This window comes from Spermophilus citellus (genome assembly GCF_964194105.1).
Source record: "Spermophilus citellus genome assembly, chromosome: 2".
Lineage (NCBI taxonomy): Eukaryota > Metazoa > Chordata > Mammalia > Rodentia > Sciuridae > Spermophilus > Spermophilus citellus.
This window is the reverse complement of record NC_138183.1, coordinates 138,638,720-138,658,459: the sequence shown is the minus strand read 5'-3', so window position 1 is coordinate 138,658,459 and position 19,740 is coordinate 138,638,720. Positions and strand designations below refer to the sequence as shown.

Here is a 19,740-nt window from a genome sequence, read left to right as displayed (position 1 = left end):
ATCAGTTTTAATATAATCACCTCTCATTTATCCTGCTCCCTACCTAATCCAAAAAATATAATGATAGTTATATATTATAAGAGTTTATCTCTAAATTACAAAAGATAAAGGAAATTATATATGAAATAGAGTAGAAAAGTGAAGGTGAAACTATGGTCCAAATATCAAGAGGTATTAAATATCAGAAAAGTAAGGGCTTTATAGAAAAATACCTAAAAGTGAATCACATATTTATTTTTTAAAAAATTAGTTCCAAGATTATTCAAAAGTCAAAATGTTGGGGCTGGGGTCATGGCTCAGAGTTAGAGCACTCGCCTAGCATGTGCACGCCTCAGCACCACATAAAAATAAATACAGATATTGTGTCCAACTACAACTAAAAAATAATTATTCAAAAAAAAAAAAGTCAAAATTTCTTTTTTTTTTGTACCGGGAGTTGAACTCAGGGGCACTCAGCCACTGAGCCACATCTCCAGCCCTATTTTGTATTATATTTAGAGACAGAGTCTCACTGAGTTGCTTAGTGCCTCGCTTTTGCTGAGGCTGGCTTTGAACTCAAAATTCTCCTTAGTCTCCCAAGCTGCTGGGATTACAGGCATGTGCCACCACGCCTGGCAAAATGTTCTAATTTGAAAAATTAAAATATCCTTCTGAGAACTCTGTCAAAATTCTGTTACTTTGCAATCCTAAATCTCAACTTAGGTCTCAATTCTCCATTTCCTTATTCACTCAGCTGCTGCAGTTATCTTTATCATGGTAAATTACAACACTTTATTCAAAAACTCTCAATAATTTCCTCCTGCCCTTCTCCTATCTAGCTAACCTTACCTCCCACTCTTTTCCATAATTTAATGACATAAAAATGTAAAACCACAACCACACTAACATGGAAAACACATGAATGTGTTTCCTTTAAATAAAAAAGGTGAAGATATCATTAAGTATATGACAAGTAGGAGACCTCCAGAGAGATAGGGGTTATACTATGGCTAGGAAAAAGATGAGATAATAGAACTATGTCTGTGTTCAACTTGGAAAAAGGAGAAAGAACTACACTGTACTTAGGAAAAACAGGCTCTGCTATTGCTGGACAAAGAAAGAAAGGAACCAAGGACCTTCCACTACCAGCTGATCCTGCCATCCAGTTAACCTTCTCAAAGGGGCAAGATAAGAGATCACTCTAACCCATCCATCTCATCCCAAACCATCCCTAGGCTTCCCTCATGTTTAACTTCAGGGGCTATAGACAAATTAGATCTCAGAAGTTCCCTAGTTCAAACGCAAAGTTTTCTCAAAGGTTTATAATGTTTGAAATTCTATGTTACACCATCATCCTCATCAATTAAAATGGAAATAAATAAAATTAATCTGAAATTATTTTCTTCAAACTGGCTAATAAATCATAATCATAAATGGATGATTTTTGAAACCTTTACAAAAGTGATACAAAGACCAGAAACCTTACTATATGAATGGCACAATCCCAAGAAAAAGGCATCTTAATTAATGCTCTATGAAGACACCTCCAAAGGAAACAGACAGAACTGGAAATCCATCTATAAGCTCTGTGAGCAGACTGGCAGCCTCGTTCCTTCCTAGCTGAGAAGTTTGCTCACCCTACTCCACTGGGATTCTGGGATTCCAGAATTCTTCACAATAGTTGAAGAGCTTTGAACTCTGTTTATGAAGAAGACTACAAAGAAGTATTATTGTCATGCTGCTTTTGGCTCTCTCCTTCATCTGCTATGCTCACAGTTCTTATGAGTACTGACAGTATGTGATACTGAGGGTTTAATTTAAGATTATTTTTCACAAGAAGTGGGAAAACAACCAGATCTAACTTTAGTTATATAAACAGTGTGTCTGGGATGATAACTATTAGTGAGAAAAATAATCTGATTTTTTAAAGAAGGGGAAATTTCAAGAAAAAAAGAAAAAAAAGTATAACTATAAGCCAAAACTACCTTAAATCTTACAAAAAGAAAATAAGAAACATGCTATGGTCAGTGTTTATAATACTACAGGCAAGAATCTAATAGAATCAAACTTGGGGATCAGAAAGCTTGGATGAAATTAGTTGTTCACAATGCTATGAGACCCAACGCTACCCTTTAATATTTTAGCATTTAAAATGTTACAATACCGACTTTACTATCTCAAAATAAAATTCAAAGATATTTTTTAAATCAATAGAACTCCATAATTAAATATAAAAGAAAAATAAAAGCAAATAAAAAATAAAAGCAAAGTAAGTAAAAGCACTAAAGGACATGTGTAGAGTAGTTAGGTATTGCATCCATTAATAGAAACCACCTACCAATACAAACTGATATAGCGTAGGTATTGGTACCTTTTTTCAAAAAAAAAAAAAAAAAGGTAAATAACTCACAGAAACAAAGTATCATCTTCCATCAGTTCATAAGATATTTTAATTCTAAGAACAATCAAGGTATACCAAAAAACATGGAGGAAAAAAGCAATTTATGTGGATTTATAAAACAATGTTTGAATCCAGATGCAGATCATTTCAAGCAGTTTGGCCTTGGAGGCTTTGTTTGACCACATAAATATGAAAAGCCAAGAATGACATCAGCAAATGCATTCTTATACAGAACTATATCCAGGGCCTTCATTGCAGGAACTCCATCACTCCTGTCTCCTGTCTTTTAAATGCCTATAATACCTGTCAATCATGGTTACCACCATCAAAAGTACCACAAAGATGTCTAAAACACTAGTAGAGAAACTATATCCCCTATAGTTCAGAAGCCCTAGACTAAACCATCCTCCAGAAAGGCTCAGTTTGAAACAATCAGTAGGACTCCCTTGATGCTATCTCTCTTGTACATTACAAAAGAAAACCTACAAGTCCTTAACTACCTTTTCCTAAGTGGTTGAATTATTCTACCTCAAGCAGAATTTAATGATTGAATTTTGGTTTACAATGATTTTTGACATGCATCAGTTGTTGATCATAAACTGAAATATACAATATAATCCCAAAACATTTTTAAAGGGGTAAACAGTACCACAGAAGAAAAGCTAAGAATATAGAAAAATTGTAGGCAAAACAACGAATCCCTCAACAACTAAGCTGTATAAATATAATGTTTTCCCTAGTGATAGCATGCATATCATATTGGGAAAACTACTTATGGTATATTTAATATATTTAGTTTCCAGCTCTGCCAAGAACTGTCAGTTAAAATAAAACATCTTAGTAAAATTACAGTTAATGCTTTAATTTTCTACATTAATGTAAATCTCTAAACTCACACCTGTGTTTGTGTATCCCTTTTGATGAGCCCTGTCACCTTCAATGTCAGCATTTATCCCACTTCATTTCAGTGCTAGTTAAGTACTATCTGTGAAGAAATCTGTTCATATATTTAGTAACATACTTTGTAATTCACACATATCAAAATATCTAGAAGTCTGTCTTGGGGCAGAAGTTACTTAATCTTCCTGCTCTTCAAGTTCCTCCTGGAGCTCTTGTAAGGATTAAATTATGTAATCTATGTAAAGCACTGAGTAAAGTGCCTGGCACTCAGTAAACACATATCAAAGGTTAGCTACGAGTGATTAATTTCTCTTCTGCCTCCTTATATCACTGGACAAATTCAGACCTTAATAAGTCCACTCTTTATTCAGTCATCAATAAATAATCCTTCTTAAGGAAATAAGGACCCCATCCAAGTTTGGGGACAATCCACTGGGTTTTATAATATTCATATTCAGCTTTAAGCCTTGAATCAAATAAAAGGAAGCTGAAATATATGTGGCTATGAAGCTTCAATAGAGATTACAGAAGAATTCTCTTGCCCAAAAGCTTCATGGGAATGAAGACAGCATGCTCTGAACAGAGGTAAACAGGAAACAAAGCCAGAGAAGCAGATATCAACAGTTGAAGAATGCCACTAATTTCTTAAAAGCCAGGGAGATTATCAATCAGCAGCAGGTAAAGAATAAATGGAGAAAGTCCATGCTTTCTAATCGGTAGGGAGTAGCAGAATGGTATGTATACAGGGCCTGGGCTAACAGAATATCTGTTGTTACTATAATTATAACTCAGACTTATCCAGTGATTAAGAACACAAAAGTATTATTTTGTATAACTCCATTAGCCCTCCACATGCCTGATTCTCATTCTCATACAAAAGACCTATGTTAAGACAATCTGACCTAGAACTGAACTAGTCCATGACACAGCAATTCAGCCAAAAACAAATTCCTAGGCAACCTGGGGGCAACAGGAAAAGGTTTGGTAGATTACGGATTGAAAAAAATAATGTCTACATACAAAAGCTCAGAATCTTTTCCAGGACATCTTCAGAAAATGTGAATAACACTTCATGATGTTAATGTTTAATTACAGAGAATATTTATCACTATAGATGATATATAGTAAAATTAGTTTCATTCTTTTAGGATCCAAATATATGCATGTATATATATGTACATACACAGAACATTGTAAGACATTTAGGACAAAACTCTATATGGAACTAATTTAAAGTCATACCTTTTTTTCAAGGGCAAAGTCACAAGCATAGTCATCAAATAATCAGAATATAAGATATTATGTATATATAAACTATGTTAAAACTTTAAAAAAGAGAAATGAATTTCACAAATTATTTTGAGAACTTTTGCATATGTTAAATTTAGCCTTCAAGAGTTAATTCAGTTTGAAATTTCACACATAACCATAGTATCTCTAGGTTTAAACTATCTTATAATGAGCAGGAAAATCCAAATTCTGTGAATTCTAAAATTTTATCACTAAAGACCATCTGCCATGTTTTCTACAGCTATACACAGAGTTAAATAGTTAGGCCTCAATTAACTAAAAATTCAATGAACAATTTCCTATTCTCCATATATAAAACTTAACAATATTTAAACTATAGCTACCCAATAATGTCAAAAATCACTATGAGAACAATAGTATTAGGTTTGTAGAGTAGACTTATAAAAAGGAAGTCCTCTGTGAATATCATCACTTAATCATTTAGAAAGAAGTCAAAACTATGCATTTGTAACAGAAATGCATAAAGGGCTCTGTTTAAATCATAAATTTTTCTATTTAAATACAGAACAGGTTGAAGTTTGCTAGCCAATATAATCCTTTAAAACCAGCTGGATGAAAAAAAAAACTCATTTCATATATAGCATATATATTTATCATGTAATATTTAACCTGGAAAAGGATAAGAATTCCATGTTACTATATTCATCTTAAAGACATCTAATGTTCACAAAACAGACAAACCTTCGCAATGTTACTACTATTTATATTATTCTCATACTACTATTTTCTTGAGGAATTAATTCAAAATTAATTTATTCACTGCACCATATCTGGAACTGTCAAACTAACTTATTGTACAGCCTTGGAACATAAAACAATTTACTTCCCCAATCAGAAGATAAATTTGATCTTTAACAAGGAATTTCTTCTTTTTTTAATAAATTTTTTTAAGTTGTAGTTGGACACAATACCTTTATTTCATTTATGTATTTATTTTTATGTGGTACTGAGGATCGGATCCAGTGCCCTGCACATGCTAAGCGAGCGCTCTACTGCCAAGCCACAACCAGGGGATCTTCTGCCAGCTCCCAGGGGATCTTCTTGACCTAACTCTAGTCATGCTCATGAATCCCCTTTTTGACAAGACCTGTTTATCGGTTTAACAAGAATCCTACCCAGTCATGTTAGGAAAAATCCTTTACCCTTTCTCTGATCACCCTCAATATCTTATCACGTTTATCCACCTTTAGAAAAAAATCCTAAAGTCATATTAGCAAAAAGTTACCCTATCTCTTCCTAATTTCCCATCTGCCTACACTACCCACCACCCCCAGCTCCTTGGCTATAAAGCTCTAACCTTTTTTTCAAGGGCAAAGTCACAAGCATAGTTATCTTGTATACATACATTCAGTGTTCAGCTCATTTCTCTCCTATATTATAAAACCCTACTATAGTCCCCCCACTCCTTGAATAAAGTCTTCCCTTCTATCTTTGACAAGTGTCATGAATAACATTTTTTCTTTAATATCCTTCATATTATTAATCCTTTCCCCCTGAGTTCCTTTTATGTCTGAAACTGCCATAAAGAGTATTCAAAGAGTTTGTCTTAATATCCCGTCTCACTCTTCACCAGTCTCTACTTCTACACCTCTCATAGCCAGTAGCTTGACAGAGTACTATGAAGAGCTTCCAGGATTATCAAACACTCTCGTTCATTAGCCTGCTTTACTCTCACTTCTGCATGTCCTGCCTCAGCTATATCATCAGATCTCTTATTGGCTGAAGTTTATTGGATCAAAAGATATAAAGATACACATATCTCACCAATTTGCAAGCACCACACTAAAACCACTTGGCAACTTATTAATACACTTATAATAACTTGAGACCCCAATGGTAGGCATAAAGAGTTGTGTATATCATGTGAATAAAATTTTCATATTTTAAGCAACAGAAAAGGAATAGACCGCATTGATGAATGCACTTTCCAAGATCTAAAACCCAATTAACAATGAAAACAACATAATAAGGGCCAAAATGGTCAGAAAACCATGACTCTCAATTTGCAAATATCTAAGAAATAATGATTAACAAGTGAATACCAAAACCACTCTAAGATTCCACAACTGTAAAAATTAAATCAATGTTCCAATGTTAACTGGAAGAAAAGCATCTAAAAGTTCCTAATAAATTCATGATTGACATTTGCAGTAACAAATGACAAATTAAACTTTAATTTATGTTCATTGAAAAGAAGTTACCAGCCAAGAATGACATGAAATATATTCTAAGACAGAAGAAATTAAAGTTTCAAACTATAAAGGATAAGAAATGTTAAATGCTAGGTTCAGGATAAGAAAAACTATTTCAAAATAAGCAAAACTAAACAATTCAAAGTTTTACATGAACTTGTTTGCAGAGAACCAGGAAATAAGGTAGCCAACCTTACTTGCCTTTACTCAAAAATTCATTTCCTTGAACATAAAGGCAATTGAATAATGCTAATTCACTTTAATATGCAATGTTGTTTCCATTTGGCACATAGAATACACATTTTTCCTGTCCCTGCCATTCTGTAATACTCTAATGAAAAGTATCCTGCCATTTGATCCACTGGCATTTCAAATTAAAAAAAAAAAAAAAAAGCTTTGACCATCTTAAGGAAGTTTTTAAAAGCATCCAAGTAAATTATAAGCTGCTGTCAGACTCTGGACAGCAACAGCACAGAAACCCTTTGTCTACATGGCTGACAGCTGTCAAAGCCTGACCTTTCCCTAACTGACCAAGTGAAGCAGCCTTAATAGAATCTGTTTAACCATACCAATTCACCTTTGTTGCAATTCAAAATCAATCAACTCAGCAATGAGAGATCCAAAACACTCTCCATACATGGCAATATTCACTCATTTCTAAATCCTTCATAGAAATTTCATACTTAAAATCCAAGTTATGTACATAAAAGCCAAAGAATGAAAAATATCAGTTTTTCCTTTTTGTACACTTTTCTGTCATATGTCATAAAGATCTACTATCCCCTACAAATTTGAGTATAGACTAAAAAAGCTAAATTATAGACAAACAGCCTGAGTCTATAGTAGAACACGATTCCAGATCTGATAACTAGCTTCATTTGTATTTTACAAATTTTTGTCCAGTAAAAGCACAGAAGCCAGTAAAATCTAGGCAAAGAAATGAATGATCCTTTTTCTATACATATTTCTCCATCAAAGCAAACACAATGCAACTTAGTTATTAGTATTACAACTCTTCCTAATATAAAACTATTATTTTACATAAGGAGATCAATATAAAAATCATTGTAGCATTAAGGAAACTAAAAAGACAAAGACATGTGACAATCAGTCTACCAGTACTCTAAGTCCAGGTAAACTCTAAAACCCTTGTGCCAGTAATCCACCTTTGGAGACATGGAAACAAAATGGCCCCATGGTTCTCCAACCCCCACTATTTTCTTCTGTCTGGACAAGAAGCAGTAGATATGTCAGAGACTATCTCATGTAACAAATGCTAATTATTTCCCCAACCCTTGCTTTGTTCTGAATATAAATGCATCACTAATACCCATTTTGAAATAATAGTTTCTAAAAGCAAGCCAGATATTCTAACCAAAATGTGCATGTTCCTATTAATGAAATGTTAAAAGTTAGGAAGGACTAAAATGAAGTGGGAAGAGCTCTTACAGGTACCTGCAGCAAAGCTAATCAATAGCACCCAAATTCAAGCACCTTAATTACTAGCATCAGATGCCATGGAAGAGAACACATGAAAGAAGAGAGAAAAAGAAAGTTCTCTCATGGGGAAGTGATTGCAGTTTACCACAGGAATGGCTTTTTCTGTCAGGCCTCCTGCAACAGTCTCATTCTGGCTTCCGTGAATCTCCACCAATCATGCATATTTGATCAAAATTTACATTCTACAGTTTAAATTTCGAAAGCATAAGGCATCAAGTTTTCTACATTCTACAAACCTCCACTCATGTTCTGCTGTACCCACCTCCTCATTCTATTGATGCACTGAGAATCACTGAACTAGAAAAAACAAAACAGTCACACAAGAAGCCAAAATTACTGTTCCCTATAGAAATTGTACAAGACTGCCTAGTATGTAAAAATGTGGATATTAATTTTCCCTTCATTCAACTTTTTGGTTTTATTCACATTTCTTATCTTATTTTTTTTTTAAGAGAGGAGAATAGCCAGAGTGAGAGTAATCCTTTTTTTTAAAGAGAGAGAGAGAGAGAGAGAGAGAATTTTTTAATATTTATTTTTAGTTTTTAGTTTTCGGGGGACACAACATCTTTGTTTGTATGTGGTGCTGAGGATCAAACCCGGGCCGCACGCATGCCAGGCGAACGCGCTACCACTTGAGCCACATCCCCAGCCCTCTTATCTTATTTTAATGTATGTAATTATTATAATATACTTCAAATGAACTACAGAGTGAAATAGGATACAAATATATAATATAAAATAAAATACAAATTATAGTAAACAGATAAGAAGCAATTAGAGTAATACTAAAAATAATGATACTAACATAATTATCAAAATTATGCATGTACTTCTCATAAATCCCAGATTCCTAAAATAAGAAGATCCAAAATAGTTTTTTTAATTGCAGCAAAATATACCCATCTAACTGACTCCAAACTTCTTCAACATACAGGCATTTGCTGCTTCTGTCTTCTCCATAATATCATCAGCTAATATATATGCCAGGCACAACACTACATACTCTATACACATTATCTTATTTAAACCTCAAATATCTGTGAGGTGGGGATTGTTATTACACCCATATTAAAGATGGGGAAACTCAAGAACAGATTAGAAAATTTACTCAAAATTCATTGTTAAATCTGGGATTTAATTTCATGCTCTGATTTGACTAGGTTTGTCACCATCAAAACTTAGAGTGTAGTTGATTCCTCAATGAAGCAGTGTTGGCTGTGATTAGGTCATAAGGGAGGAGCCCTCATGAATAAATTAATGGAGTCTTATGGGGAGTGATTTCTCACTCTTAGAGGATCAAATTGGTTAACCACAAGCACAGGTTGTTACAAAGCTAGGATGTCCCTTGTGTCCCCTCTCTTTGCATATGCCTGCTTAACCTTTTTTTTTTTTTTTTTTTTGCCATGTTAAGACCCAGGATAAGACCCACACCAGAAGCCGTGACCTAATCTTGAACTTCCCAGCATCAGAACTGAGAGCTATATAAACCTATTTTCTTTATTAATTACCCAGTCTCCAATATTGTTATAGCAACAGGAAAAGAACTAAGACACCCTATTTCCTAGCCAATAAGCTACCCTCTATTGTTTACAGGTTGCTTTAAGAAGTCATAAGACTTCTGCATCAGAGACAAAGAACTTTAGTACTCACATCACAGGAAGCAGCAAAAGAACCAGTATATTTGTGTCACTCTCCTTGCCCCCAAGTCCCATGGGGAGTAACACAATATAGCACAGATGGATGCTCTCTGTGCAGTCGGTCTGCACGAAAGCTAAGGAACACTGGCAACCAACAGTTTTTATAGGAAGCAGTAAGGCTCCTCTATATGGCAAAGGAAGATATTACCTCATCTTTCAAAGGTACTTACTAAAATCACCTAAGAAATGGCCTGAGTGAAGAGTAATCAGGGCCATGGACTCTTGATATACACAGCAAGATGTGTAGGAGTACAAGAAATCCATGGAGGAATCTTTCCCAACAAAACAGGGTTCAATCTCTTCCACGAAAAAAAAAAAAAAAAAAAAAAACACTGACATACCACTTCATACCCACTATGATGACTAGATTTTTTTTAATATTTATTTTTTAGTTCAGTTGGACATAATACCTTTGGTTTATTTTATTTATTTTTATGTGGTGCTGAGGATTGAACCCAGGGACTCACATTCCATAGGCAAGCACTCTACCACTGAGCCACAACCCCAGCCCAATGACTACATTTTTTAAAAAAAGATAATAACCGATGTTGGTGAGAACACAGAAAAACTGGAACCCTCATACACTGCTGATGAGATGTTTGATTATAGGTGGGCCTGGTGGTGTACACCTATAATCCCAGCACCCCAGGAGGCTGAGTCAGAAGGATTGAGTTCAAAGCCATTTTCCAGCAATTTAACGAGGCCCACAGCAACTTAGTGAGACCCTGTCTTTAAATAAAATTTTTAAAAAGGGCTGGGGATATAGTTAAGCACCCCTGGGTTCAATCCCTGGTACCAAAAAAAAAAAAAGATGTTTGATAATAAGCCACTTTGGAAAACATTTTGACAGACCCTCAAAAGTTTAAATACCTTACCCTATGACCTAGCAATTCTAATCCTAGGTATATATTTGAGAGAAATGAACATATATCTATACAAAACCTTGTACATGAGTATTACTGCAACATTATTCACAATGGTCAAAATGTGAACAAAATCCAAATGTCCATGAACTGCCAAATATATAAATAAAGTATTTGGAATTAAGTACTGATACATGTGACAACATGGATAAAATCTGAAAGTATTATACTCAATGGAGGAAGTCATTCACAAAGGACCATGTATTTTATGATTCCATTTATATGAAAGGCCAGAAGAGGCGCATTCACAGAAACAGAAAGTAGATTAGTGGTTGTCAAGAACTGTCAGAAAGAATAAGAAGTGGCTACTAAAGGGTACAAGGTTTCGTTTTAGGGTGATGAAAATGTCCCAAAATTAGATACTGGGAATGGTTTCATAACTCTGTGATTATACTTAAAAACCAGTGAACTATATGTTTTAAAAGTATGAATTTCAAGATATGTAAATTCTATCTCAATAGATACATTATTAAAAAAAAACTATACATGGCAATGTTTTGAGACACTCTAGAATAAAGATGGATCTTTTCAAGGATAGTTTTTTCTATGACCTAATAAAAATCAGTAATATCAACAAGAGCAAAAAACAAACTATTTCTAACATGAAAGGATAAATTAATTGGAATACATAATAGCAACAATGGGCTTCACCAAGGATAAAAGCTAAAAGAAAAGGGGAGAAGCAATAGGTTTGGGTCACATAGTTTGTGCACATCACTTGACTATGCCTAAGTAGGTTATTTAGAGACCTCAGAAGAGGCACTTTTAATAAGAAAATGACAGAATTATAGAAAGTGCCTCCTAAATACATAATGGACACCAAAAGTACACTAAATGTCCCCTCCCTCCCCTTCATGCAATCTCTTTCCCCCAACTCATATACTAATGTTCCTTGTTATAGTGGGTACATCCTCAGACAGAATTTATCAGACAGGACAAATGTCTTTCACCTACTCTAACTTTTACTTTTATTTTATTTGGCCCAAGCCACCCATTACAACAGCAAAATAGGGTCCAAACCAGTCCCACTACCATTTGACTACTCTAGATCTTGCAAAACAGCATTTTTCTACTGTCCCCCCACAGCATGGATCCACCTAAAAGACATAAACTATTTTTACCCACAATGTTTATCCTTGCTAAATGTCCCACATACTTCTTTTTACATAATTACACAATCATTCAGATTTACCTACAAAAATTATTTTTAAAAACTATTAAATCAGGTAGATTCTACTGACAACTGACTTAAAGAAAGCACTACCTTCTCTAAACTTCACTACTGCAAATAAATAACTATCACTAATGTGCAAAGCTACTCTTTCAGGCAGGAGCTTAAGAATGTAAAGAGAATAAACTCCTCACATTACTATCAGCACTTAACGCAAAAGGGAGGGATAAATAGTGAAAACAACTGGAAATAACTATGAAAAAATACTTACAGCCTCAAATTGCAAATGGCTATCCTTTAAGAAATTCTGAATTTTGTCTTTGGGTAAAATATTGAATCGAAATCGAAGGAGATCCATTTCTTGTTGAATGAACCAGCGTCTAAGATCTTCACTGAAATGGAAACAGAAAATTATGAGTATAAACTAAAAATCCAATTAATATTAAATATGAGAAATTTTTGTGAAACAATATTCAAAGATGACAAGATGCCAATAGACAGCAGTTAAAAGCAGATGAGTCTTCTACTGTGATAAAGAAAATACAAATACCTCAAACCACACACTCTTCCAGGGATATGCTGGGTATGAGGTCAAGGGATGTAATGAACATAAAAGATTAAATAAAGAATACTTCAATTCTACTGTCATGAATAACTAATTAAAACAAATAAGAAATATAAAAAAGAAAGAATACTTCAAGTCTACCTGCATTATTACTGAATAGCAAAAAGGAAATAGTACACCGCATTTACTGTAATTATTAACAAGTCATTTACATTTGAAAACGGGGTACTCCTTTGGTCAGGGTTGGTTTCATAAATGCCAAATTAAGTTTTTTTAATATTTTTATAGTTCATTTGAGTTATACATAAAATTAGGGTTCATTTTGACATAATCATACAAACATGGACTATATTCAGTGCCTACTACAAATAAATAAAATTTTTTAAGGCAACTTTTTCTTTAAGTAGATTATGATCAGTACATTTTACAAAGTAAAGCTTATAGCTTTGCAGATTATAATTTCACAAAATTTAATATATACAAGAATACTTCAATATTTCAAAGCTAACATGAAAATATATTCAGTTGTAAGCAGACACAGCATGCCTTATAAGGCATATATCATTATTGCAATATTATAAAATATTTATCCTACTGCATGTAAAACATGATTTCATGTTTTTACTTTTACAGACTGTCAGCAATTTATCCATTATACATATTACATAAACTACATATGCTTTTTTATAAAAATAAAAACTCTAGGACCAAAGTTTACGATCATAATTTCTCAATTATGATCTTGGGATAGGAAGCAATTCAAGATTTGTTCTGAAAAAGTCTACTAATAAAAAGAAACAACCATAACTATATTATTTGGCCAAAACTAATAAGAAAGGAAAAACTAGATTTTTTAAAAAGCAGCTAACTCCTTCTCCCTCTGGGTGGCACTGTTGATTTATAAGAAACCAACCACCAACTGAAAATAACTAGTGTTAAGAGGCCCGTATATCTCAAATTCCAAAAAACTGTATTAAATTCAAGTGTGTGTTTAAGTCATTGTTTCTTATGAATATTTCCAACTTCTTTTCTGGAAAAGTATCAAACATCCTTCCTAATGAGATCCCTTCTAATTTAAATTCCAAATGAAGAGTATCTCTCATAAAGTTAAAAACTTTCATTGGGAAAAATTTTGCAATAGAAATTTTCAGTATTTTTTTTAAGCGACTTGTTTCGGACAATTCACTACAACAGTGTCCAAACCATGGCACACCAGTTCCTGAAGTTATTCTGGGTTTTCCTATGTTCAGTACAAGCAGCTTCCCATGTACCAATTTATAACCCAAGATTTCAAGTTTGTGAGAGTACAAATGTATACTCACGACTGGCAATAAGCAAGGCGCAAAATAAAATGAGAGATGTGATCTCTTCTTCGTGGTTCATATTCATCTTCTAAGTTTTCCTTAAAAATAATGACACACAAATAAAATCACTGCATGAGAATGAAAAGAGTTATAAAGAAACATTGAATAAGCAAAAGTCAATGGTAAAGTAAAAAAATTTCAAAAACACATTTATTAATATGCTTTCTAGAATAATTATCATTTTACTTAAACTACAACCAGCTGAAACTAAGAACTGAACTGATTTCATCAAAACCTTCTGGGTTTGGACTCAACTATTTTCCCTTAGCTTTCTTTCTTACCCAGCCTATGCCTACAATACTTATTCACTGCTTCAACCATTTCTTAGACCAATCCTCAACTTCTTTAATTCCAACCATTTGGCAAAACCAAGATTCAAAATTAATCTGTAGCTACAGTCCGCAGGCCTATTCCCAAAATGCTGAGAATTTCTGGAGGAAAAAAATACACAACTATAGGAATTTAGAATATAAAAATGAATGTCCTCCAACCTCAAGTAGACCCTTGCCAATGCCAACAAATCTTTATTCAAGCCCAAAATGGCAAGATCAAACATTTCAGGCACTCATTAAGTACCTGGCACTGTTCTAAGCATTTTTAATGTAGCGACCCATTTAATTCTTCTTTTAAAAACTAGGAAGTAGGCACTACTATACCCTTATTTTAAAGGACTGAGGCACTCTGAGATTATATAATTTGGCCAGGGTCACAAAGTGTGTCGGTCAGCTTTCTGTTACAGTAACAAAATACCTGAAATAACCAACTTAAAAAGAGGAAAGGTTGATTTTGGCTACAGTTTCAGAGATGTCAGTCCATGGTCACTTGGCCCACTGCTTTTGGTTCTACATCAAGATAGAACAACACGGCAGGGAATCCATGGCAGAGCAAAGCTGCTCATCTTGTGAAGACCAGGAAAACAAAAAGATAGGAAAACACCAGGGCTCCACAATCCCTTTCCAGGGCATACCCTCAATGACCTAAAAACTCCCACTAGGCCCCACCTCTTAAAGTTTGAATCATGTTCAAATATCACCAAGCTAAAGACCAAGCCTTTAACACATGGGCCCAGGAACAACATTCTAGATGTAAACTGTAGAACAAAGCTTAAGCAGCAATTACATATTGTCAGCCATGTGACAATTTGACACATAATTGTCTCCTTCCTTGTTTCTTAGAAAAAATGTTTCAATTTTCACCAGTTGCTTTAAGGTCCCTACCATAGTACCTTTCTCTCTAAACAGGTGACTTCACCAGGCTATCAGGCAAACTCCTTCAGCTCCAAGTTTCTGCATCCACATGTTATGTTGCCTTCCCTAACATCTCTGTGGACACAGCATCTCTCCTTCCCTGAACCTAAAGCTAATCCCTACACCCAAATCCTGCGATTCATTTGCTCTTGCCTCTGAAGGGCGACCTTCATTTATCTAATGTTCTATTAAAGTATCAAGCTCCCCTCCTATTCTTTCTATTCTAGATCTTTCTTTTCAACTTATAAATACGTTTAAGTATCTCCTGTCATATGTGTAAATATATATACATAAATGTATATATACATGCACCATTATGTGTGCCCGTGTGTATATGTGTGCACCTTCTCTTTTCCATGAAACATCTAAGTTCTACCCTATTTCTCTCTTATTTTTTTGGCTAAGCATCTTAAAAGAGTTCATATTTCATACCTAACTCTCCACCTCTCACCTCTCTCTTCCAGCCACTATCCTGAATCTGTCCCTATCTAAGAGGGCCCATCCAACTGTTAAATCTAATGGACACTGTACAACTCACCTTTATAAGATCTATAAAATGTCCAGATCCGAATCTTGGCTCCACCACTTACCATCCTATAGGCTTGGGAAAGTTAGTTAGCCCATCAGTAAATAACACGGTTTCCTCATATGTAAAATAGAGACAACATAGTACCTACGCAAAAAGACTACTGACTAGACTACATGGGTTAATATAAATATAGTTAGAACAAAATCTGGAACATAGTAAGAATACAAATATCTGCTGTTATTTCTATATTATCATTATGCTATGACAACTATTGCTGAAATCCCGCATTCCTTGGCCTCTATTACACTACTATCCAATTCATCTCTTACTTCTCAGAAAGCTCCTTCTCAGTCTCCTCCCTAAACTCCTCCAATTCCACTTGCCCTTAAATATTGGTATTCTTCACTATCCTACATCATCTTCTCCTCTTAAATTATCTCCCTAGGATGTTCTCACCTACTCATGATTCCAACCCTCCTCTAAACCTGCACTCCCACTAAAGATGTCTTCTAAGTTCAAATTTGTATATCCAATTATCCACTTGACATTGCCACAGGCAACTCAAAGTTATGTCCAGCACTAAACTGAACATCTTAGTTCTAATATTTGTTTTTATTTTTGGATACCACCTCTCAAAATATCACCACCATCCACCTAACTGTCCAAATTAAGAACTTAGGTATCAGCCAGATGCAGTAAAACATACCTGTAATCCCAGCTATTCTGGAGGCTGAAGTAAAAGGATTGTGAGTTTGAGGACTGCCTCAGCAACTTAGCAATACCCTGACTCAAAGTAAAATTTAAAAAGGGGTGGGAATGTAGCTCAGTGGTACAGCATTTGCCTAGCGCACACAGACCCTGGATTCAATCTCTAGTACCATGGAGGAAGGGGAGTGGGTGTAATTCTTAACTTTCCTCTCTGCTTTCCCCTATAATAAGTTATAAAAAATTTTTAATCCTACCTTCTTAATATCTCTTCAATCAGTCCTCTTTTCTTATTAATTCAACTCTCATTATTTTCAGTCTCCTGTTTTCACTCCTGAGGGACATGACCCTATCAATCTGCCATCGGCACTCATCTTCCCAAAATAAATATCTTATCACATCTTTCAGGATGCAGTTCCAGCATCTCCTGCTCTGGAAAACTTTCCCAAACCTCCTCAATCTCAGCTGGATCATTATATGTGCTCTTAAAGTTCCTGAAGCCCACTTCTAACAACCGCATTCATCATCTGTATTACACAGATACATTTGGCAATGTCTGGAGACATAGAGTGAGTGAGAAGAAGCCAGACATGCTACTGAGCATCCTGCAATGCATAGGACATTTTCTTCAACAAGGATCTATTAGGCCCAAAATGATGATAATCCTGAGCTTGAGAAATCCTGACATAAGCACATGGACTGCATGTCAATTACCCAAGTAGACTGTAGGTACTTTTGTGCATGGTCTATGCTACATTAGACTTTATAAAAGCCTGTGCTTAATATAAGATCTTTCCCACAACTTACACAATAATATGAAAACAAACATACTGAAAGAATTTTTTCCCTCTTTTACTTACTCTGTAGGAAAACTTGAGCTTTCGAATCTCAGCCTCCAATTTACTCTGGTATTGCTCAGTTCCTTTCACATAGCTCACACCAAGATTTTCAACTGATTTTAGCACTGAAAAAGAAAAAGAAAAAAGTAAAAATGTAAGATAATTTTTAAAAACTAAATTCAACACAAAAACTATAGAGAGCAACCTCCTAATTACCTGTTTTTAGAACATGAAAAAATAAGTTTGATTTTCTGCAAGTTTATTAGATGAACTACATATGCTTGAAGGAAATTATCTCCGTCTACATGAAGAAAATATGCATGTTCTACAGCAAAATCTAACACCAGAGAATCTCAACCAGGGGAGAGAGAAGGATTAAGGATAATCCTTGTTGTACTAAGCCACTATTGTTGAGGAATGGGAAATTATGTTGGTATGGAAAACAAACCAAGCACCCTGTTTGCATTCTTCACGGAGAGTTGGCCATTTGGCAGTCTGCTTCATTTACTCAGCAAGACTCATAATAAAAAAACAGGCCTTCCTTTCCTGATTAAACAGAGAAGGGGAAGACACAACAATGAAGAAGCAGAACCATCATATGCAAACAAATCATCTAAAATAGATGTCACATACTGTTCAAAGATCCTTAAAGTCCCTTATCAATCTTTCATGGATTCTTCTCTTGAGGCATTTTATAATTCAAAAATGAAAATCTTGCAAATTATCTCCTGAACCCATGTTCCATGGATAGCTCCTTATTATGGTATCCCTTATAACTGCCCCTTATTCCTGCTTCTCATCTTGCCATTCCTAGCTCCATTAGCAGAGTTTCTATCCACTAGATCATACAAGCAGGAATTTCAGCTACCCTACACCTGCTCCTTCACTCCTCATATTCAGAAAACCACCAAATCCTCTCAAAAATACTTTATTTAGGCGTAGGATATAGCTCAATAGTGGAGCACATGCTTTGCATGCACCAGGCCCTTGGTTCCATCACCAGCACCAAAAAAAAAAAAAAAAAAAAAATCTCCTTATTATCTCTTAAAAGCTTTCCCTTTCTATCACTGCCATTGTCATTACTTTAGTTTAGGCCCTTATCATTTCACTCTTTAAGTGCCAAACCCAAGAGACACACTTATCATCATCTCAATCCCTATAAATCATCTGACATTACTAAGCTTTCTAAAACTTTTCCTCCCTTGCCTTGACTCTCACATTCATCAAAAGGATAATGAGGGGCTGGGGATGTGGCTCAAGCGATAGTGTGTTCCCCTGACATGCGCGGGGTGCTGGGTTCGATCCTCAGCACCACATAAAATAAAATAAAGATGTTGTGTCCACCAAAAACTGAAAAATAAATATTAAAAAAATTCTCTCTTTTAAAAAAAAAAGGATAATGAGTGCCCTCCTCTCAGTATTAGCATTCCTCACCCTGTTCCTCTAAGTATGAATGACAGTATTTAAACCCTCTTTCTGATTTTTCCACAAGGATATTGTGTAACATCAACTCTGAACAATACTAACATTTCTGTTTCAGTTCATGTCTAACTCATTCCTTTCTTCATCAACACACAGAGGATAAGCAAGCCCCAGTACAGTGGTCACACTCCTCTTACACTACAATACCATACCATCAGCATGGCACATATGCCCTTGGTTGTCCACCCTTCTCCATGCACCCTATATTTGTCACTGTCCCCTCAAACGTGACATTCTCTCCTCCAAGTCTTTGTGTAGGTATTATCTCAGTTGAGAAAAACTCTTCCATTTCTTCTACTCATCCTTCAAAGCCCAGATTGTATTTCTACTTCTCTAAGAAGACTTTCTTAATCAGACTAAATCAGTTACTCCAATTTCTATGCTTTAATAGTACTACTATTTACTTTTCCTGAAGCATTAAAAATGCTGATTTATGACTATAATTTTAGGTATCCATGTTTTAGAATTCAGCTTCAATAAAGATACAAATTACAGTATTCACTTCAAACTTCCCGCCACCTAGAACACAAAGATAGTCAACAAATATGCATTTTTAAATAAATAAATACAAATCCCTCAATGCAAATCCTCAATAAATATTTGTTGAACAGATTAATGAATGAGGGAGATAAATTACTTTCAATCATTCTCACAAATTATGATATACACATTCTAACTTAAATAGCACTTACATTTAACTCTATCAATAGCCAAGTTTTCAAACTCTCTCAAAGATATGTTTTCAGTGGGTGGCTGCAAGTAAAACTGAAGGCTATGAGGATAACACGCATTCCTCTGGTCGCCTGCCAACCTCAGCTTCCTCCGCTTTCCTCCAGTAAACTGCATCTTGGATCACCTTTGGAAAGAAGCACATAAAAATGGAAAATTGAACTGAAAAGAAAACAACAAACAAAATACATCAAAAAACAATTCCA

At 34.7% G+C, this 19,740-nt stretch overlaps 1 protein-coding gene across 3 annotated transcripts in view; it reads right to left on the bottom strand.

The window, feature by feature from the left end:
- Positions 1-19,740, bottom strand: part of LOC308642607 (DNA primase large subunit) — a 280,835-nt gene that overhangs the window by 243,786 nt on the left and 17,309 nt on the right. For all 3 annotated transcript variants that reach the window (XM_081281732.1, XM_081281731.1, XM_081281733.1), the window contains 4 exons: positions 19,498-19,661; positions 17,345-17,448; positions 13,962-14,041; positions 12,346-12,466 (listed from right to left, as the gene is read on the bottom strand). In XM_081281732.1, the coding sequence (XP_081137858.1) occupies positions 12,346-12,466; positions 13,962-14,041; positions 17,345-17,448; positions 19,498-19,651 (459 nt within the window). In that variant the 5' untranslated portion in view covers positions 19,652-19,661. The remainder of the gene's footprint in view (positions 1-12,345; positions 12,467-13,961; positions 14,042-17,344; positions 17,449-19,497; positions 19,662-19,740) is intronic.